Here is a 21,493-nt window from a genome sequence, read left to right on the forward strand (position 1 = left end):
AAGAAGAAGAAGAAGAAGAAGAAGAAGAGGAAGAGGAAGAGGAAGAGGAAGAGGAAGAGGAAGAGGAAGAGGAAGAGGAAGAGGAAGAGGAAGAGACCAAGAGGAATGGGGATGAAAGATCCCACCAAACCAACAAGACCCATGTAGTATTGGGCTGGTGGTAAACTCTGACTGACAGACAGACAGACAGACAGACAGACAGACAGACAGACAGACAGGGGACTCACTTGTGAGGGCCTTACTCCCATGTCTTTGCTTAAAGCTTTAGGTCAAGAGTGACCGCTTGGGTCCCTCCTGCTGAGGAGGGTTCTCTCCCTGTCTCTCCCCCACCTCTCACCTGTTGGCCACCTCAACCCTCTTCCTGTTTTCTCTCTTTTGGAGGGGGCCCAAGTAAGCAGGGGATGGCCTCTGTTAATATATTGAGTCTCAGCCTTGTGACTCCAGTGTTCTCTAGGTTGGAGTAGCAGGGATAAATGCTCTTGCTTGCTGGGGCTTAGGTACATTTTCTCTGGTTCTGTGCTAGCCAATATGCCTTGCCTCCCTCTTTATTGGTGCATATGGATAGGGTCACTATGTAGCCCAGGTTCGCTTTGAACTCTCTATACTCCTGCTTCAGCCTCCCAAATGCTAGGGTTGTAGGTGCACAGGATCATACCCAATTCCAGATGGCTTTCTGAATGCAATCTTTCCATTTTGACTGTTTTCTACACACCTTGTCCAGAAGTGTGCGGCATTTATCCAAGAAAGGAGAAAGCACATGCAAAGAGTGTTTGCTGGAAATTAGAAGCGGCACATAACGAGAGTCCCGGTGGGATTTACAAGAGCAGTGTGTAGAGCGAGACACAGCCTGGACTAAAGTTTGGACTAATGTTTTCATAAGGGTGATGGTTATGATGCTGTCTGAATATTGAAGTGCTCAGGCAGGGTCATCTGAGATACTCCTGTTGGGTTCAGTTCGGATTTTGGCCATAGTCAGAGGTTGTTTCTAGAACATCTTTTAAATGGCCAGGCGGGCTTTTCTCCTACACTTGGTTAAATTTTCCTTTTTGGAGCAGCCATATCTTAATCTCTCTGTCCTTTCTTTCTGTCTGTGAGCCCATATGTTTCGCCGGCTCCTTGGGGCTATTCCATAAGTAGCTGCCCTCAGCTAAGGAAAGCCATTCTCACGGTTGCTTAGGAGGACGGGTCAGAGCTCCTGAGAGATAAAGCCAGGTCAGATCAGAGCAGAGCTGGCTCTACAGTTCCCCTGGCTCTGGATGGGTTGAGCCTAGGAGCCATGGGGGTGTATAAGTGGGCGTGGTGGGGATTCTCTGTGTTCCAGTGATATCCCTGAGAGGTGAGATGCTATCGGGCCAGATGGTAGTGATACCAACCTGGCCCGTGGAAATGGGTTGGGGTTGGGGTGGAACATTAAGTTGCGACTAGAGCCAGAAGAGCCTCTCAAGAGAAGCTTTCCCATGGGGAATGAAGCCACAAAGTCATGAACTCTCGCAAAAGCATTACCCCACATTTTCTTTAAGTATATATGAATTCAAACAGTAAAAGAAAAGATTATAAAGCTGGCTACATAGAGAAATATAAAGTTATACAGCGACGGAAGGGAACCAAAAAACATTGTTGAAATAAATATCAAAATCCACAGTAGCATAGATCAGAGTCTTGTCTGATAATAAGCCCAGGATGACGTTAAAAAAAAAAAAAAAAAAAAAAAAACAACCAAAAAACAAAAAACAAAAAGCAAAGACATAGAAAGGGATTCAAAGGAAACAGAAACAGAAACAGTCAAGAACAAGAACAAACCAAACCTTTCTCACAGGGGGAGGCAAATTAAGGCAAGCTGTCCTCATTCTCACCTCTCAGATCTGAAAAGAGATCTGGTAAGCCAGTCAGCAGGCTGTGGGGAAGTAGACGCTCTCATATCTGTTAGGAGGAAGAAAAAAAACCCGACAGTCTCACTGGAGGGCAGCTGTCGGTCTTTATCAACGTGTAAACTGTCAGCAAGACGTGATGGCTCACACCTGACATCCCAGCACTTGGGAGGCTGAGGCAGGAGGATTATCTTGTGTCAGAAGCCGACCTAGGCTACACAAAAGTGTGTGTGTCCACGCAAGCATGTTTGTAAAGTGCCTCTGCCTTTCTGCCTAGGCTGACTGCCTAGTTCGTTGTTTATCCACATAACTAGCAACCCCTGACATGTGTGGTGTCCAGTGTGAGCCAGGCGCTGTTCCAAAGGCTTTCGATACACGAATGCGTTTAGTCTTCCCAGCAGCGAATAGATATGGCATTGCTGTCATCTCCATTTTACAACGAAGAAACGAAAACAACGACTTCAGCCATGTATGAACGGGTGTAATCATGGGTGACACACAGATGTAGCCATGTATGCACACACAGATGTTGCCATGTGTGTACATACCAATGTAGCCACGTATACATGGATGTTTGTTCATGGCAACATTCTTTTTGTTTGTTTGTTTTTGGGTTGGGTAGTTTTGTTTTGTTTTTTTTCCGAGACAGGGTTTATCTGTATAGTGAACTCAGAAATCCGCCTGCCTCTGCCTCCCGAGTGCTGGGATTAAAGGTGTGCGCCACCATGCCCGGCTTCATGGCAACATTCTTACACAGGTAAAACATTCAAAATAACTACCACCACCAGGCCCTGGTCAAGGGCATGACAATACATGTATATGGTAGAATGCTGAGAACATGAGCAAACCATCTGTCATGTGTGTCTTGGTTACTTCCCTATTGCCATGAAGAGACACCACTACCAAAGCAACGAGCGTATAAAAGGAAATCTTAAGATTCATGATCATTTTTAGGGCTAGAATCTATGATTATCAGGGCAGGGAACATGGAAGCAGGCAGATATCTGAGAACTTACATCCTGATCCTTTTAAAACCTCAATGTCTACCCCCAGTCACACACCTCCCCCAAAAGGCCACACCTCCTAATCTTTCCCAGTTTTACCAACTGGGGACCAAGTGTTTGAACATATGAGCCTATGAGAGACATTCACATTCAAACCACCACAGTGTGGAAGACTTTGATGATATTTTATGAAGAAAGCAAACTTTAGAATAACATAAACAGTAAGATTTTATATATTTAAAATTTTTAAATATATATATATATATATGCATACATACATATACATACACACACAATCTTTTATGCGTGTGTTTTTAAATATTTTACAAGTAAGAATAAGTCTAAGAAATTCATGGGTGGAGATATATATTTTTTCATTTTATATCTTCTGTGTGTGGCTTTTTTTCTGTATATAGTCTTTTTTTGTTTGTTTTGTGAGACAGTCTCACATAGCCCAGGCTGGCCTCCAACCCACTATGTAACTGAGGGTAACTTTGAACTTGTGATTCTCTTGCTTCTACCTCCTGAGTACTGGGATTATTGGTGTATGTCATCATGCCTAGTTTATGATGGAAACTGAGCTTAGGGCTTCATGAATATTAAGCAAACACTACCAACCGAGCAACGCACCCAGCCCTCGATATAAAACTTAAATTGCATTTAATAATAACATCCGTGCAATTTTAGTACTGTATGGCATGTGGGAGGGATTAGTTAAGTGACTTCTTGTGAAGTTGATTTTTATATTATGGGTATATTTCTGCACATATGTATGTGTACTATGTGCATGCAGTGTCTGCAGAGACCAGAAGAGGATGCTGGATCCCTTGGAACTGGAATTAAAGTTGAGTGCTGGCCTCCATGTGGGAGGAACTGAACCCAGGTCATCCCGGAAGAGTATCAAGTGCTCTTAACTACTGACATTTCTCTCCATCCTCCCTAACTCTCATTTCTAGATTGGGGGCATTGTTTTGTTGATAGAGTTTTGCACCCTCTCCCCCCCCCATCTTTGGGCACAGGGGTACCTAGCTTTCACTGTTCATGAGAAACCCAAATGGAGAAAGATGGGGAAGAGGCCATTCTAGCAGGATTAAGGAAGAGCTGGTGATGGTAATGCTTCCCAAAACTGCTCACAGCTCAGCTGTGGGGCCAATGAGCTCCTGAGGCCACCAACAGACACCCATGGCTACCATGCTACCAGATACCAGATGGCTGGTGACTGGTCACCTATGGCCCCTTCCCAGAGGATCCTCAATTTTAATAAGTTCTTCCTTTCAGAGATTTTAGGAAGGTAAAAAGGGACCTGGGATTCTTGAGCCAAAAATGTAAAAGGATTGGCTGGTTGACACTTCCTCTACAGAAACAACCAGCGCTCTCCAACCCAGTGTCCGAAAGGAGTAGGGCTCATTGCAGGAAGAAGGAAGCCATTAAAACAAGGAGTCCAGGGGTAAGAGCCAAGTAGGGGAATGAGGTCTCAGCACAAGGTAGGTACTGGGAGCCTCACCTTGGCCGATGTGCTCCCTCCACAGTTGTAGCTGAGAGCTGGTCATCATGATACGGATCTTGCTGTGCTTCTGGGAGTTTTGGCTCTTCACACCTGTCTCTTGCTCCATTCTCTTTGATGATGTGGCAGCTGAGGGGTTGAGGAAGTCCCTCTAGATAATGGAGCCTTTAGATCAGACCACATAGCTCTCTAGCAGTGACGTAAATGTCATATCCATGGCCACTCTTGGTGTGCTGAGGGGCAGGAAAGCAGTGTTGTATGCAGGACTGTGGGATGTCAGGTTCAGCTCTGCCTCAGAACATCGTCATTCCCTCAGAACACCGTCACCCCTCAGAACACCGTCACCCCTCAGAACACCGTCACCCCTCAGAACACCATCACCCCTCAGAACACCGTCACCCCTCAGAACACCGTCACCCCTCAGAACACCGTCACCCCTCAGAACACCGTCACCCCTCAGAACACCGTCACCCCTCAGAACACCGTCATTCCCTCAGAACACCGGTCACCCGTCAGAACACTGTCACCCCTCAGAACACCGTCATCCCTCAGAACACCATCATCCCTGACATTTGCAGGCTTTGTACACAGACACCCCCCCCCCCAAGCTATGTCAGACGGCCCTGTTCTCTCCGGCTCTGTGTTTTCCTGCGTGGTTTCTAATACTGTCTTTGATTTATTTCAGGTTCCGGAATTGTGTTTACACTTACAGGATTCTGCCCAATGAGGACGATAAATTCACTGTTCAGGTAAGCCCCAAACTGACTTGCGCTTTCTCTGGGAGAAAATGAAAAAGAGAAAGGAAAAGCAGGTATCCTGAGTAGTCGCAATGTGAGAACCTGGTAGAGCTTAGCTGTGTCCCCAAAACTGTGTGCCTGGGGAACTGAGTGAATAATAGTGACTCCTCATAGATGACAGTCATAAGATGATAGTCAGGCATGCCAAGAATTGTTGGTGGCCATGGCTGAGAAAAGGACACAGTGGTGAAGGAAAGCCAAGCCAGTGGCTATGCCTTGATCCATTCTCTTGTTTGGCTTCCACGGATGAGCAGATATCAGTGGCCCAGGAAGCAGCAGAGGGAGGTGAACTTGCAAGAGAGATGGGAGATTAGATGAGATGGTGCCTTTAAATTCCCATAGTTCCCTCCTGCCCAAAGCATCGGTCATGGCATCTGAATCACTGTAAAAAGGCCAAATATACAAAGCCATAAATAAACTTGTTGATTGATGGGTTATGCCACAGTGTGTGTGTGTAGAGGTCAAAGGAGTTGTGTGTGTGTAGAGGTGTGCAGGAGTTGGTTCTCTGTTTCTGCCATGTGGGTTCTGGGGGTTGAACTCAAATCCTAAGGCTTGAGTGGTTAGTGCTTTTATTCACTGAGGCATCTCGCCAGCCACAGCTGGACTTTAAAAGGGAAACAAATAAACAAACAAACAAAAAATCAGCAGTGCCAAAGCCTGGGAAAACCACCCTTGCAGTGTTTGTGTGACAAACACAGGGACCTTGTCTGACCACCGTGGGTGGCAGCTGAGTGATGTGGAAGCCAGAGAAGCTAGTTTTTGCCTGGCTTCATTGGGGAAGCGTGGGGGTGTGCAGAAAGGAGGTGACAGCCCCAGTGTCCTCAGTAGAGGAGAGGGCTGTGTGTCACTAAGCTCACAGCGACCACCGTAAGAGTCACAACAGCAGATGGGACACATCTGTGTGAGCAGTACAGCAAGGGAAGACAAGCATCTAGGCACTAGGACACCAGAACAACAAGGAGCAGAGTCTTCAGGGCTTTGCTAAAGAGAAAGGAGTGGGAAGGGAGACGCGAGGCATGTTGGTGGCTTCCGGAATATGAAGGGAATGATGAATTGTTTAGATCAAAGTGGTAGACTCGCCGGGCGATGGTGGCGCACGCCTTTAATCCCAACACTTGGGAGGCAGAGGCAGGCGGATTTCTGAGTTCGAGGCCAGCCTGGTCTACAGAGTGAGTTCCAGGGCTATATAGAGAAACCCTGTCTCAAAAAAACAAAACAAACAAACAAAGGGTGTAGACTCACAGCTGCCTTGATGAAAAGCAGTTCCTGGGCAAAAGGCCCCAGAAACATGGGAGAGAGAGAGAAGTTATGAACAGGCAAAGCCTCGGAGGGCAACTCATGATGGAGTTCAAAAGAAACCACATCAATACTTCCAACAGCTACTCCCTCCAGACAGCGGGACTCGAAGGGGACCAGTTCCATCCAGGGTGTGGCAGAGGCCAGTGTGGACCACTGTGGGCTGGAGTAACGGCTGTACTGTACAGTGTGGTGGTCAGGCTGAGCACAGTTCATACTTCTCCTTCTCTCTCATGTGCACGTGAACACCAGGATGGAAGGCGGGCGGATGGAAGGTGTGGTCTAGGGGTCGAGTCCCTTTCCCAGCCCAGTCATTGGTGGGAATCACCAGAACAGATCTGAGTACACATAGGCAAGTGCCCTTCTTAAATTGGCAGATGTTCGTCACCTGAATACTTTCTGAGATGTGGACTCCACAAGCTTCTGGGGACATGGCTCAGGGGAGGTGGCTTAGGCACACAGCGGGCCTTCGTGGTCTCTACGTTTTTTTATCCAAGCCTAGGACTGTGTGAACTCTGCCTTGTGGCTTGGAGTCCTTGGCAAGTGGCTTCCTGCTAGGAGTCAACTCTCTTAAGTTAAAAGTTAGTCGGCATCTTTGATCTTTCTCCCCTTTTGTGGTTTCTTCTGTTCCTTCAAAGTGATGAAGACTTTAGGTATGACTGGAAAAGAGGTGACTCTGTGGCTTCTTGTTGAGGGTTTGTGCCCACAGCTGTGAACTCATAACTCTGCCTGTCTGGAGTCTGTGCCCACGTTCTCTTCACTCTTGCTTCCGTGGCTTCCTGTGACCCCCAAAATGACCACAGACCTTCAGTGGGACTAGGAGCTTCAGTGTGCTTTGGGGGCCCCTCTGGCTGATTTTTTGCAAGGGTCTAGTGCCTTTGGTGGCCTGGAGGACACTAGAGAAACCCAGGCCTTGGGACCAGAGGCTCTGGGCCACAGGCTGGGTTCTAGCTCAGTGAGTCAGCTCTTCTCTGAGGGTTGCTCCCCCCCTGCTGACAGCACTGCCCTTCACAGTCCCCAGAGGGAATTGGATTGCCTCAGCCACCAACAGCTCTCTCTACCTGAACCACTCACAGTCTACTGAGCTCTTGGCTGCTGGCTGTTAGGAAGCAGGTACCCAACCACCACTGACAGATGGGGACAGACCATAGCCTCCTGTGGCTACCTTAGCCAGGGCAGTGAGCAGGCAGTTTTTACAGAAGAGATACGGCCTTGCTGGACATAATTGGTTTCAGTCTTGCACTTGACCTTCTTGGTCACCTATACCAGCCAAGGGACAAGGAGCAAGGAGCCATGGACCTAAATGGTTTGGAAATCCCCACCTGTAAGGATGTCTTGTCCTATAAAAAAACAAACACGCAAACAAAACATCAACAGCAAAATCCCCACACATTTACAAGTGGCTGGAGATGTTGCTCAATGGGTAGAGAGCCTATCTAGCATGTGCAGCCCCTGGTTCAGTTCCCTAGTACTGTGTAACACCTGGCATAGTAGCACATCCCTGTAATCTTAGCACTTGGGGATAGAGGTATAGAGGTAAGAGGATGGAAAGTCCTCAGCTACATAGTGAGTTTGAGATTGGCACACATGCACACACGTGCATGCACACACATGCATGCACGTGTACAGAGCACACAGCAGACATGCTAAAACAAACGATAGCTCAGGACTACTGAGGAATAAATCAAAGCTCACAGCCAGGGAAGGCAAGGCAGAAACTCCTTCAGGAAGCGTTGGTCTTTGGCCGCTGCTTATTTTAAACTCCAGTTCCTCTTTTCATGTTGAAGCAAAACCTGCATTCTTTCCTGAGCTAAGCCACAGTTTCTGTATAACTCAGTCCTTACACCTAAACCTGCTTAGTGTCAGCACCAGCAGGAGCAAGGCTGAGACCTTGCACAGCGACACACCAAGGGCCTTCATGAGCCCAGCTCTTCTCGTGGGAGATCCTTGTTGAAACATTCATTCCACCTTCAATCTTTCCCAAGGACAGTCTGTATCTCGTGGTCCAGAAGGCCCACTGACTGAGGGAAGCATGACACCTATCACTCAGGGACTCAGCTCTGACTTCACCATGTATAGACCTACAAAGTCAGAGGTTGGAAGGATGGCAGCAGAGCTTCATTGGATTCTCATGTTTAACAAGGAAATGTTTGAAACCTATAGACACTAGCATTCACAACCCTGCTTCCAAGCTAAGTCTTCTTTCTCAGGGCTCAGAATATGTTTCCAGGCATGAATTGGTACTGAAACACTTGGGCAAGATGGGACCCAGGACCATTTCATGGAGGGGAGGCAGGGTAGTGGTCTCTCTGAGATGGGCCCTTCCTCGCCTATTTGGATGGTATTTGACCATGAATAGCCCTTGGCTGTACATCCCATGCATTCAGGATTTTGCAGCCATGTGGCTTTGTTCAGGGACTAAAGGAGACCAAACAGGAAGATAGAATGTTACATCTCCCCTGCTGTGGTCACAATTCTGTTCATGAATGACGGAGATGGTCTCCATGGAGGCCTTTGTTTTCTTTACTGCCCTCGTTCTTAGTAAGGAGACATCCATGTCCAATTCTTGGTAAGAAGGGAGACAGTCACTCTTCAGTCTGCAAGGTGAAAAAAGAATGGGAAGAAAATGTGGGGGAAAGAGATGCTGAGAACAGTATAAAAGGGGGAATAGAAAGACACAAAAGAAAAGGAATAATGAAATGAGGGAAAGATGATGAAGGAAGGCACAGTTAAAAAAGAGGAAGGCTGTGGACGTGATGGGTATATCACGTTTCTACAAAGGAAAAGAGGTGGGTGCATGCAGGTCGAGAAGCTGCAGTGGTGATAGAGGATGAAGATGGAAGTGGTCTGTTAGGGCTGTGGAAGGTGTCTGTGGAGGATGTCTATCCCTGGCTCTGCTCTGTGCACTGAAGCAAGAATCCGCAGACACTGTGAAACAGGTTTAAAGCAGATTCTCAGACCCAGAGAACGTTCTGATTTAAAGTCCATGTGGACATCCTCTGGGTACTGTGTGAGGCCAGAGGAAGGCAGGATGCTTACTTAGCCCGCCAGGACCCAGGTTCCCATGCCGAGACTCGGTGTTAGTGTGAATCCTGGGACCTTCCTGAATCTACAAAGGAAGTGACTCTCCCCTCAGGGAAGTGACATCCATCTTGGGCCGCTGACTTCAGAGTGAGCTGTTCACCCAGTTGCTGCCTTTTGGAGTAGCTTTGCTCCCTGGGAAGCAAGGGAGGGTCTGAGGCAGGACAAGAAGTCTTGACAACTGCGTTGTGTCTGAGGAGGCTGAAGAGCTCTGAGCAGCCTTTAGACATGATACCTCTAGCCAGGTCCACCAATGAAGTGAATAGGGGCCTCTGGATTTCACTTGCTGCCTGACACTTCCTATGAAGAAGAAAATAGCCCAGCTCATGATTCCGTCGCACAAATATCTCTGTGAATTTCCTGTCTCTGCTGAGCCAGCAGTGTTGGGGATAAGGACTGTGAAAAACTGGGGTACTGTGGGTTTTCATGCACGTTCAGAAGAGGGGCTTTGAGATGATCTTTCCCACAGATGCCAAGGTTACTCTTTCAACCGGAAGAAAACCTCACTAGCCAGACAGAGCCTGTCGTGATCTGCATAGATCAGACTTGTGACTCAAGTTCCTGGTCCCTGGTGATGTCTGTCACATTGCTCTGGGCAGTACAGCATCTGGAGAAGGAACAAAACCATGTTCTCAGAGCTGGCCGGTCACAAGCGCCGGGGAGGAACGGTTGAGCCGTTGTTATGAAGTTCAGGAAGCGGGTGGCAGCTGTTATTGTTCTGAGTGGTCACCAAGTGAAATAAAGATTCCGTCTGAGCCTCTGGGCAAAGGATGTGGCTCAAACACACATTTCCTGAGGTTGCACAAGGAAGAGAGCAGAACAGGCTCAGAAGCTAGCCCGGCCAATGTGAAGACAAGGAGACCCCTTTGTGTCGTGGCAACCATATTCTGGGGCCCTGTGTGTTAATTTTGCTTTATTTTATTTTATTTTGTCTGCTGTAAACATAGTTCTATTTTTCTACGCCTCTGACTGCCTCATGACATCTTGCTGCTGGGTTCATGTTTAAAAGGGAAATTCTTGGGGCCAAGTTTCCCTTCAGCATCCCCCATGTAGTTCTGTAGCCTTTGAAAATGTAGTATGACTAAGTCCCAAGCACCAACCCAAGGCGAGCTCTTAGAACGCGTGCCAGACCTAGCAGAGAGACAGATATCGCCTACCATCTGCTCTCTGCGTCCTTGCCTCCAGTGGACCCTCCTGAGATCGATCACTTTGCCAGGCAGGTCTTTCCTTGACTCAAAGGTTTTTCTTGTTTGACATTTTTTGGGTTTTTTGTTGTTGTTGTTGTTGTTGTTTTGTTTTTTGTTTTTCGAGACAGGGTTTCTCTGTATAGTTGTGGCTGTCCTGGAACTCACTCTGTAGACTAGGCTGGCCTTGAACTCAGAAATCCACCTGCCTCTGCCTCCCAAGTGCTGGGATTACAGGCATGCACCACCACGCCCGGCCTGTTTTTTTGTTTGTTTGTTTGTTTGTTTGTTTGTTTTTTAAAGCCAGTTTTTCTGTTTTATTTTCTCAGATTCTACTGAGAAATCCCAGTCCTGCCCTCATCTGTTAGCCTTCTGGAACACTCTTACTCTCAGAAACAAACAAACAAGCAAACAAGCAAGCAAGCACCCCTCACCTGCCCCTTCTGTGTGCCTGAGGGAGATCTGATTCCCAGGTGTCTGGAGGCCGGGGTATTTACTGTCTGCCATCTCTGCCTCTAAATGACTATCCTTTTCTCCCCACCTCTGTGCACCCAGGCCATCTTGTTGCTAATTCTCTATTTCCCAGAATGTTCTGGTCTGCCTTGTTTGTGTTTTCTTCTCCTGAATAGCACAGAGCTGACACTAACTGTTGATGGGCTAAGCCCAGGGAACAGTACTCAATTGCAGAGGGGAAGGACTCTGTAGGGTCGTCTTATCAAAGTCTTTCTTAGAAACAGACACAAGACAAAATGGCTCCCTCCCTACCGACTAGGATATGATCATTGGAGTTGCTGCTGCTGCTGTTTCACAACCATGAGGAAGGGTTACTGGAGAATGAGGTCATGCAGATGGCAGAGCAGAAAGATAAAATGAAGCCAGGTCTTGAATGGTGCTATTGGGTTAGCTGTATCGAATTAACAAGTCTAGGAGCTGACCTACCTGTTAGTGAGATGACTCTTTTGTGTTTAAGTACATATAGGATCCTGTTACGCGTAGCTGAAAGTGGCCCAATGTACAAGGTTTGGTCTATGCTAGGGGGGAAATCTCAAAAAGGAAGAGAGTACACTTCAGATTGAGCACCAAGTTCACAGGCTGTGGTCTGCAACCTCGATCAGATCACACCTCTCTCCTTAGTCCTGGCCAGTGCCTGCTGCTGGGATTGGTTCTGTGCCACCCAGGCATCCCTAACGATTTGTCTCTGGGCTCAATATCCTATTGCTCTCACTCAAATCAGAAAAAGTACAAAAATCAATCAGCATGCTAGCAACCTCTGTGCCCTGGGAGGATGTCTCCATTTCTGTTTCTCCATGGGATGATTTAGTTTCTCATCTCAGCTTTGCCCTTCGAGAGCAGATGTCACCCAGAGTTGTACTGAGCAGATGAGAGTCTTTCCTCGGAGGAAATGCCATTTCCCTCCAGCGAAGCCTTGCTAGATCACGCATAACACAGTTGAGGACCTGGGGAGGTGGCTCCAAGGAAAGTGCTGGCCAAACGAACATGAGGATCAAAGTCCATAAAAAAGAAGGGCTCAGCTACATGTACCTGTAATCCCAGCGGGAGAGGGGGAAGGGCAGAAATAGATGGATCCCGGGAGCTCCCTGGCCGCCTAGGCTAGCCCAATTGGTAAGCTCTTGGGTCAGTGAGACCCTGTCTCAAAAAGTAAGATGGGAGGGCTGGAGAGATGGAAGATTCAGCAGCTAAGAGCACTGGCTGCTCTTCCTGGCAACCAGAGTTTGCTTTCTAGCACCCACCCGGTGGCTCAGAGCCATCTGTATTTCTAAGTTCAAGGGCTCTAGTACCTTGCTAGGCAACAAGCTCACAAAGCAAATAGACACATGCAGGCAAAAACGCCCATCTGCACTTAAAAATTAAAATTAAAAAAAAATTTAAGTGGACAATAACTGAAGAAGTCACCCTGCATTTACCTCTGGCCTCTACATATGCATGCACACATGTGTATGCACACACACACACAGACAGACAGACACACACACAGGACAGACTCGTTACCTTCCACCTGCCAGGTGACTATTCAGCTTTATGCCATGGTCCTTATCTATTTTGGAGGCCCTGGAACCCTCCTCAGCCCACAGTGAGAATCCAGTAGCTGTCCATGGATTCAGTCTGCCTGCACCTTGAGAAGACAGAAGAGCTGCAAGTCCCACTGGACAGCAGGATTTGCTTTGCCCTGCTGCAGTTGTCTGCACAGTGTGGTTACTGGAATCAATGCCTTCTGGCACATGCTTTTCTCCCGGTGGTCAAGTTCTTCCACACCCTGAGAAGGCTTCTCTCCTCGGTGACTCACTCTTGCTGGAACTACCTCCCGGGAGGCCTTTGTTTCAGTATTGAGATTCCAAAGATGTTGAGCTAACCACCTCAGTGCCTAGTCACTCTCTACTGATCCTGTTCCCAGTGGCTCTTTCACCTTTTCCTTCCTGTGGGTTCTCTCTCCTGGGTCCTCATGACCTCATGGCTCAAGGCTGTGGGGTCTTGTCCAGGTGGTTCAGAGAAAGCTCTTAGCCAGGTCTTCGGATCCTAGCACACAGAATGCTGTGTGCATTCTTTTAATGATGCCATCTGTGCTTCTGAACCTGTCTCCTCCTCAGGAGTGCTGATATACTGGGACATTGCTTTCTTACGGAGGTTTAAGGGCTGAAAGAGGTGGCCAGATAAACACAGAGTGTAGTATACCACTGTCACCAGTGTAGCATGATGGAGCAAATAAACCAGAAGTCCAGAGGCTGGTTAGCTGCCACGCCAGCACAGGGTGACCCAGGCAGCTACCTCAGCCTATTTGGAGCAAGGCTGGGGACACCAGAGGCAGAAAAGAGAGAGATAGTGGTGAGACTTAGAAGCCACCAAAGTCTCTGGAGTTTGGAGGAAGGTAGCTGGAATGTCTAAGGAGGAACTTGAACCAAGACTGAGTGTCCAGGGGTTCCTGACTGGTTTCCAATCTTGGCCATGGACAGAGCGGGAGACCCTAGATTCTGCATCTAAGAAAAATTGCTGGCACCTGCTCACTGGGGCAGAATCCTTCTACTTTGGAAGAACCAAGAAGGCAGAGGCAGGGGATAAGGTCATGGCTGGCCATGTCTAAGAGAGACCTGAGGACACAGGGGTCAGAGAGGGTCCCAGGACTTCACCTAGGGTCTATCATATCAGCCCTTGTTGCCATTGTTTAGTGAGCCTCCATGGAGGCAGGGACTTGGGACACACTATTCCATTTAATCCTGGGAAGAGGAATGGTACTGTAATGGAAACAAGACCAGTGAGACCCACCTGTGGCTGACCCCGCCACCACCACTAAAGGCCTCTTTCCCAGGCCTCCCCATGTGAAACCATGTTTTCCCAACACCCTTCTCACTGTGCCCTGTTCTGTTTTCCTAACATCCCTTACCACTATCTACAACTAGTTGCCAATAGCGATATAACCCAGTCGTATACAGTCATACACATTGATTATCTTGAATTTTTGGATGCCAGAAATCCAAAAATGGTCTTCACTGGCTATGCTGAGATCCAGGTGTGAGCAGAGCTCTGCGCCATTTCTGAAGACTTCAGAAGGAAAACAACAAAACAAAACAACAAAAAACCATTTTCTTGTCCTTTTCTGTATCTATGGATCTCCTGAAATCTTTGACTAATGGCTTCTTCCTCTGTCCTTCAAGCCAGCAATGGTGCTCAATATGTCTCACAATGGCAACAGCATGGCCCTGTGACTATCCTGATTAATTGGGATCCTTTCTCGTCTCAGAGCAGTACATGAGCAACCCTAGCTCACTCATGCTGGATGACAGCTTATTCACAGGTTCTGAGGCGGGGACATGAACATCTATAGAACTGGGTGGAGAAATCATCCTGCCTCCCACAGCAGCTATGTTCATGACTATTCATTCAGCTATCCTATCTGTCTCCATCCCGAGACCAGAAGAGGGACCCGAGTGTCTGTCTTGTACTGAAGTGCCAGAAAACCACCTACACCCATTAGGTACTCAATAAATAATGGGCAAATGCAGATAATGTAAATACCAGATATATCCAGGCACCCATAAGGTACTCAATAATACTGGATACATCCAGTTACCAATTAGGTTCTCAATAAATACTGGATACATGCAAGGACCCATTAGGTATTCAGTAAATATTAGCAAATGCAAGCATGGTGGTACAGGGTTGTAATTCTGGGCTGAAGAACTGGAGTCAGGAGAATCCCTGGGCCTCACCAGCCAGGCAGCCTAACCAAGCCAGCAAGGCTGAGCCAATGAGAGACACGGATTCAAAAAGTAGGGTGAACAGTTCCTGGGATATGACACAACAGGTTGTCCTTTGTCTTCCACATACAAGAGCATGTCACGAACACATACATAGGCACACACACACACTCCCCCACAAACATCTAAACACACACATAAATAAATATTGGCTAAAAGATTAAGCATATAGCAAACCTCTAAAGAAAGGAAGTGAGCCATTGTGTTCCAATTTTCTACAGCCCTGTCCATGCTATTCACCAAGGTGCCCCCAGCTGGTGCCTTTAGGACCTCTCTGCAGCTAGTAAGACTCGAATGCCTGGGATGAGGCCAGGGCCGTGGGGCATCTGGAGCAAAGCTAATCAGACAGCTGCCCTGGGCTGCCCCTTGAGGCAGCTCCTCTCTGGGCTGGATCCCACGGCCAAGCACATCCACTTGTCTGCCTGCTGTCACTCCTGTCTCCCAGAGTAACTTGAGTTTTACGGAAAATAAAGAGAGAAGCTAGAAGGGAGGGCCTCTCGGCTATGTAATTAAGGATAAAAATACGCCACGTCCTAGGCTCTGGCAACACGGAAATCTAGATTGTTCATGTTCCCAGGACTCCGTTGTCTGTATCCAAGTGGTCCCAAATGCTGTGTCTAAATTCTTAACAGGAGACAATTTAAAAGTTATGTGTGTGTGTGTGTGTGTGTCTCTTTCCTTTTCTTTTTCTTGGGATGCCAAGAATCCAACCCAAGGCCTTGCATACCCTAAGTGAATACTCTACCACTGACCTACACCCCTAATCCCCCGAGAGTACATCTAAAGACAGATTTTGCTTGTTCGAAGTGGGGAGGGGGGAATGCATATGGTAAGGAGATGAGATTCCCTGGTTGTGTGTACTAGGAGAAGGCTTCCTTAAAGTTAGCTGCCAAACATGCAAGTAATAGAAGACTGATATTTCCTGTCCCCAACATCTCACCCAATCTTCTGTCCAGAAACACAGCCTGACCAATAAGCCTGGCCTCCACTATCTCCAGTCCTGAAGGACACCTCCCCCTCACTGCCGGCCCTGGGCTCAGTGATTCTCTTAAGATAAGGGAAGAGTGGGTGGGTGGAATAATCTTGACCTCAAGATGGAAATGATCACACAGGAAGAACAAGGGGTGGGGAGATTAATGTGGCCTGCTGAAAATGGAGAAAGCAAGCTGAGGGATCCATGCGGGCTTTTGTGACACCTGGGACCACTGCACACTATAGTCCTGCTATATAGATGCTATATAGTCCTGCTATATAGATGCGGCTACCATCTGAGAGGTGCTGAGTCAACACGTGCTGTCTCTGCTTTTTTTTTTTTTTTTTTTCTTTAAGGCAAGTAGAAAGCAGGAATCAAAAATACCAAACACAAGTAAAATCCCCTCCCCTGGAGCCCAGTGTCTCTTCCTGGGAAAGTATCAGTGTGAATACACTTCTCTCAAATACAGCTGTAGAATCTGTAATGGTTTTGGTACCTTAAAAATGGCATTGAAGCAAGCCGGGCGTGGTGGCGCAGGCCTTTAATCCCAGCACTCTGTAGGCAGAGGCAGGCGGATTTCTGAGTTCGAGGCCAGCCTGGTCTACAAAGTGAGTTCCAGGACAGCCAGGGCTATACAGAAAAACCCTGTCTCGAAAAACCAAAAAAACAAAAAAACAAAAAAATTGGCATTGAAGCATGGTGTGGACTCACAGAGGAGTTCTTTGAAGGTTCCTCACAGAGGAAACCTTTGAAGGTTCGTAGAGGAGAGAGCCACAAAAACTTGGCAACAGGGGCTGGGGCAATGGTGTGGTCCCAGAAAGCACATAGTGGCACTTGGTTGGTATGAATATGATTATATTCTCAGCACTGGGTGGAAGAGGGACAAGAGGAGCCCTGGAGCTTACTCAGCCTAACTGATGACCTCCAGGCTAATGAGGGATCCTATCTCAGAGGAGTTAGATGGAGTTGCTGAGAAGGACACCTAAGGTAACCTCTCATCTCCACAGGGATGTATATACACATGTACAAGACATACACACGTATGTGCACACACACATAGATACGTAAATATACATAAACAAGATGAAGAAACTATTGACACCACAACATCAACCTCTGGCTTCCATGTAACACCTCATACAAACAAAGAAACACATAATTAAAATTTTTTAATTTGGGAATAATTATATAATGTCTGCTCCGCTAAACAGTTGTATCTGGTTTTAAGTGCACTGTGATTCCTTTTAACAGTTTTGGGGATTGTTGCCTAGGAACAGACACTATAGGTTGGATGTCCCTTGTCAACTAGGAATCATCTTGGGAGCTAGGTGGTTTGAATTTAGGACTTTTTCCTCCTGGATGTTGGAATATGTGTACATACATGAGCTATTGCGCGACCCGGACCCACATGAAAACACAAAATCCTCCCCCACCCCTTTTGTTGTTAGACCCTGGTACATAGTAGCCTGAAGATCACTTTCTGTGTTCTTTCAGAATGCCTGTATTCTCTGAAACCTGTCACATGATGTCAGGCATGGAATTCCCCACTTGCGGCATCTATTGGTTTACTCAAAAAGTTTTGAATCTTGAAGCGTTTCAGATTTGGGGTTTTCAGGTTAGAGGTGCTCTCTGTCTTAGTCTATTCTACCCCTGTCTTAGTTTCTGTCCTATTGCTGGGAAAAGACACCATCACAGCAGCTCCTGTAAAAGAAAGCATTTAACTAGGGCCTTGCTTACCGTTTCAGAGGGTTAGCCCATTAGCATCATGGCAGGAGCACGGTAGCATGCAGGCAGACGTGGTGCTAGATAAGGAACTGAGAGTTCTACATCTAGGTCTGGATCTACAGGTGGTGGGAAGACAGGCAGACTGGGTCTGGCTTGGGCTTTTGAAACCTCAAAGCCCACCCCCAGTGACCCACTTCCTCCAACAAGACCACGCCTCCTAGCCCTTCTAATCCTTTTCAAATAGTGCCACTTCCTGCTGACTAAGTATTCAAATGTAGGAACCCATGAGGGTCATTCTTGTTCAAGTCCCCCTGTAATAATTAATGTAACAAATACCATCCATCACTTGAGTCCTCAGAAAAGTATGCACGTATTATATTTAAAGTCTTTGGGCTGGAGAGATGGCTCAGTGGTTAAAAGCACTGGCTGCTCTTCCAGAGGTCATGAGTTCAATTCCCAACAACCACATGGTAGTTCACAACCATCTGTATGGGAATCTGATGTCCTCTTCTGGTGTGTCTGAAGACAGTGATAATATATGCACATCCATGAAATAAATCTTTAAAAAAAAAAAACCAAAACCAAAAACAAAAGAATGTTAAAATCTTCAATGCAAAAACTGAGTGGCAGGATGATCTTTTGATTGTTAGAATTTTGTTAATTAGCTATTGATTANTTTAATCCCAGCACTCTGTAGGCAGAGGCAGGCGGATTTCTGAGTTCGAGGCCAGCCTGGTCTACAAAGTGAGTTCCAGGACAGCCAGGGCTATACAGAAAAACCCTGTCTCGAAAAACCAAAAAAACAAAAAAACAAAAAAATTGGCATTGAAGCATGGTGTGGACTCACAGAGGAGTTCTTTGAAGGTTCCTCACAGAGGAAACCTTTGAAGGTTCGTAGAGGAGAGAGCCACAAAAACTTGGCAACAGGGGCTGGGGCAATGGTGTGGTCCCAGAAAGCACATAGTGGCACTTGGTTGGTATGAATATGATTATATTCTCAGCACTGGGTGGAAGAGGGACAAGAGGAGCCCTGGAGCTTACTCAGCCTAACTGATGACCTCCAGGCTAATGAGGGATCCTATCTCAGAGGAGTTAGATGGAGTTGCTGAGAAGGACACCTAAGGTAACCTCTCATCTCCACAGGGATGTATATACACATGTACAAGACATACACACGTATGTGCACACACACATAGATACGTAAATATACATAAACAAGATGAAGAAACTATTGACACCACAACATCAACCTCTGGCTTCCATGTAACACCTCATACAAACAAAGAAACACATAATTAAAATTTTTTAATTTGGGAATAATTATATAATGTCTGCTCCGCTAAACAGTTGTATCTGGTTTTAAGTGCACTGTGATTCCTTTTAACAGTTTTGGGGATTGTTGCCTAGGAACAGACACTATAGGTTGGATGTCCCTTGTCAACTAGGAATCATCTTGGGAGCTAGGTGGTTTGAATTTAGGACTTTTTCCTCCTGGATGTTGGAATATGTGTACATACATGAGCTATTGCGCGACCCGGACCCACATGAAAACACAAAATCCTCCCCCACCCCTTTTGTTGTTAGACCCTGGTACATAGTAGCCTGAAGATCACTTTCTGTGTTCTTTCAGAATGCCTGTATTCTCTGAAACCTGTCACATGATGTCAGGCATGGAATTCCCCACTTGCGGCATCTATTGGTTTACTCAAAAAGTTTTGAATCTTGAAGCGTTTCAGATTTGGGGTTTTCAGGTTAGAGGTGCTCTCTGTCTTAGTCTATTCTACCCCTGTCTTAGTTTCTGTCCTATTGCTGGGAAAAGACACCATCACAGCAGCTCCTGTAAAAGAAAGCATTTAACTAGGGCCTTGCTTACCGTTTCAGAGGGTTAGCCCATTAGCATCATGGCAGGAGCACGGTAGCATGCAGGCAGACGTGGTGCTAGATAAGGAACTGAGAGTTCTACATCTAGGTCTGGATCTACAGGTGGTGGGAAGACAGGCAGACTGGGTCTGGCTTGGGCTTTTGAAACCTCAAAGCCCACCCCCAGTGACCCACTTCCTCCAACAAGACCACGCCTCCTAGCCCTTCTAATCCTTTTCAAATAGTGCCACTTCCTGCTGACTAAGTATTCAAATGTAGGAACCCATGAGGGTCATTCTTGTTCAAGTCCCCCTGTAATAATTAATGTAACAAATACCATCCATCACTTGAGTCCTCAGAAAAGTATGCACGTATTATATTTAAAGTCTTTGGGCTGGAGAGATGGCTCAGTGGTTAAAAGCACTGGCTGCTCTTCCAGAGGTCATGAGTTCAATTCCCAACAACCACATGGTAGTTCACAACCATCTGTATGGGAATCTGATGTCCTCTTCTGGTGTGTCTGAAGACAGTGATAATATATGCACATCCATGAAATAAATCTTTAAAAAAAAAAACCAAAACCAAAAACAAAAGAATGTTAAAATCTTCAATGCAAAAACTGAGTGGCAGGATGATCTTTTGATTGTTAGAATTTTGTTAATTAGCTATTGATTACAGTTAGGCTGGCACCTGGCCACCTGGGAGAGAAGACTTCCCTGAAATCCTCCTGCATCAGCAGACTGGGGGCTATTGGGCACTGTTGGAAAGATAGTGGCCTGCTTAGAAATAGTTGCCTCGCACAGCACACCCTTTCTCTTGTGTTTTCTTGCCTTTGCTTTTGTTTCCTCTTCCACTCAAGGGAAACACAAATATTCTTTTAAAAAAAATCACTCTAACAAGAGGTCTGGCTGCATGACTCAGGGATAAAGACACCTTCCACACAATTCTTTTTTTTTGGGGGGGGGGGGTTGGAGACAGGGTTTCTCTGTATAGCCTTGGCTGTCCTGGAACTCACTTTGTAGACCAGGCTGGCCTCAAACTCAGAAATCCGCTGCTTCTGCCTCCCGAGTGCTGGGATTAAAGGTGTGTGCCACCACGCCCAGCTCTTCCACACAATTCTTACCACCTGAGTTATGATGTCTAGGATCCACATAAAGGTGGAAAGAGAGAACCACCCCACAAAGCTGGTCTAACCTACATACACCCTACACACACACACACACACACACACACACACATATACACGTGCTCACACACACACAAGCTTTCTCTAGTAAGAAAGAGACCTACATTGAAGGAATATTCATTTGTAGATTTGGTCAATTCACCTTGCTTAACAGCTCATCAAGTGAGCCTCCCACACGATATCTCTTAGCTCCTACCATGTCAACTTTGTCTCAGTACTGGACATTTTCAGTATCTGTAAGTTTCCTCAAGCAATGGATAAAATTTGCATCCTCAGTATTTTGGTTTGCATTTCCTTTATTAAAAGTAACAATAAACCCTTTTCACATATGTTTTCATCATTTGTATTCCTTTTCTTATAATTTGCATATTTATTTATTTATTTTTTTTGTTTGTACATTTGTTTGAGCCTCATTTGTCTCCGGTTGGCTCTGATCCTTCAGCTTCTGCCTCCAGAGCTAGAGTAGCAGGCGTGTTTCTCCAATGCTCAGATTTAATATTTTTATTTTAAAAAAAAAAAATCTTTTGGGGTGGAGAAATGTCTCAGCAGCAGTACTTGTTGCTCTTTCAGGGGATGTATGTTTGATTCCCAGCACCCCTGTGGCAGCTTATAATCATCCATGTCAGGGGACCCACTAGGCACATATGTAGTGCACATACATTTATGCAAATAGAAAATCTATACACGGGCCGGGCATGGTGGCGCACGCCTTTAATCCCAGCACTCGGGAGGCAGAGGCAGGTG

At 46.6% G+C, this 21,493-nt stretch overlaps 1 protein-coding gene across 1 annotated transcript in view; it reads left to right on the forward strand.

Moving 5' to 3' along the window:
* Inpp5d (inositol polyphosphate-5-phosphatase D) overlaps positions 1–21,493 on the forward strand; it is a 108,004-nt gene that overhangs the window by 10,006 nt on the left and 76,505 nt on the right. Inside the window, exon 2 of the mRNA XM_021197872.1 lies at positions 5,062–5,125. Coding sequence (XP_021053531.1) covers positions 5,062–5,125 — 64 coding nt within the window. The remainder of the gene's footprint in view (positions 1–5,061; positions 5,126–21,493) is intronic.

Source organism: Mus pahari, chromosome 5 (assembly GCF_900095145.1).
Source record: "Mus pahari chromosome 5, PAHARI_EIJ_v1.1, whole genome shotgun sequence".
NCBI lineage: Eukaryota > Metazoa > Chordata > Mammalia > Rodentia > Muridae > Mus > Mus pahari.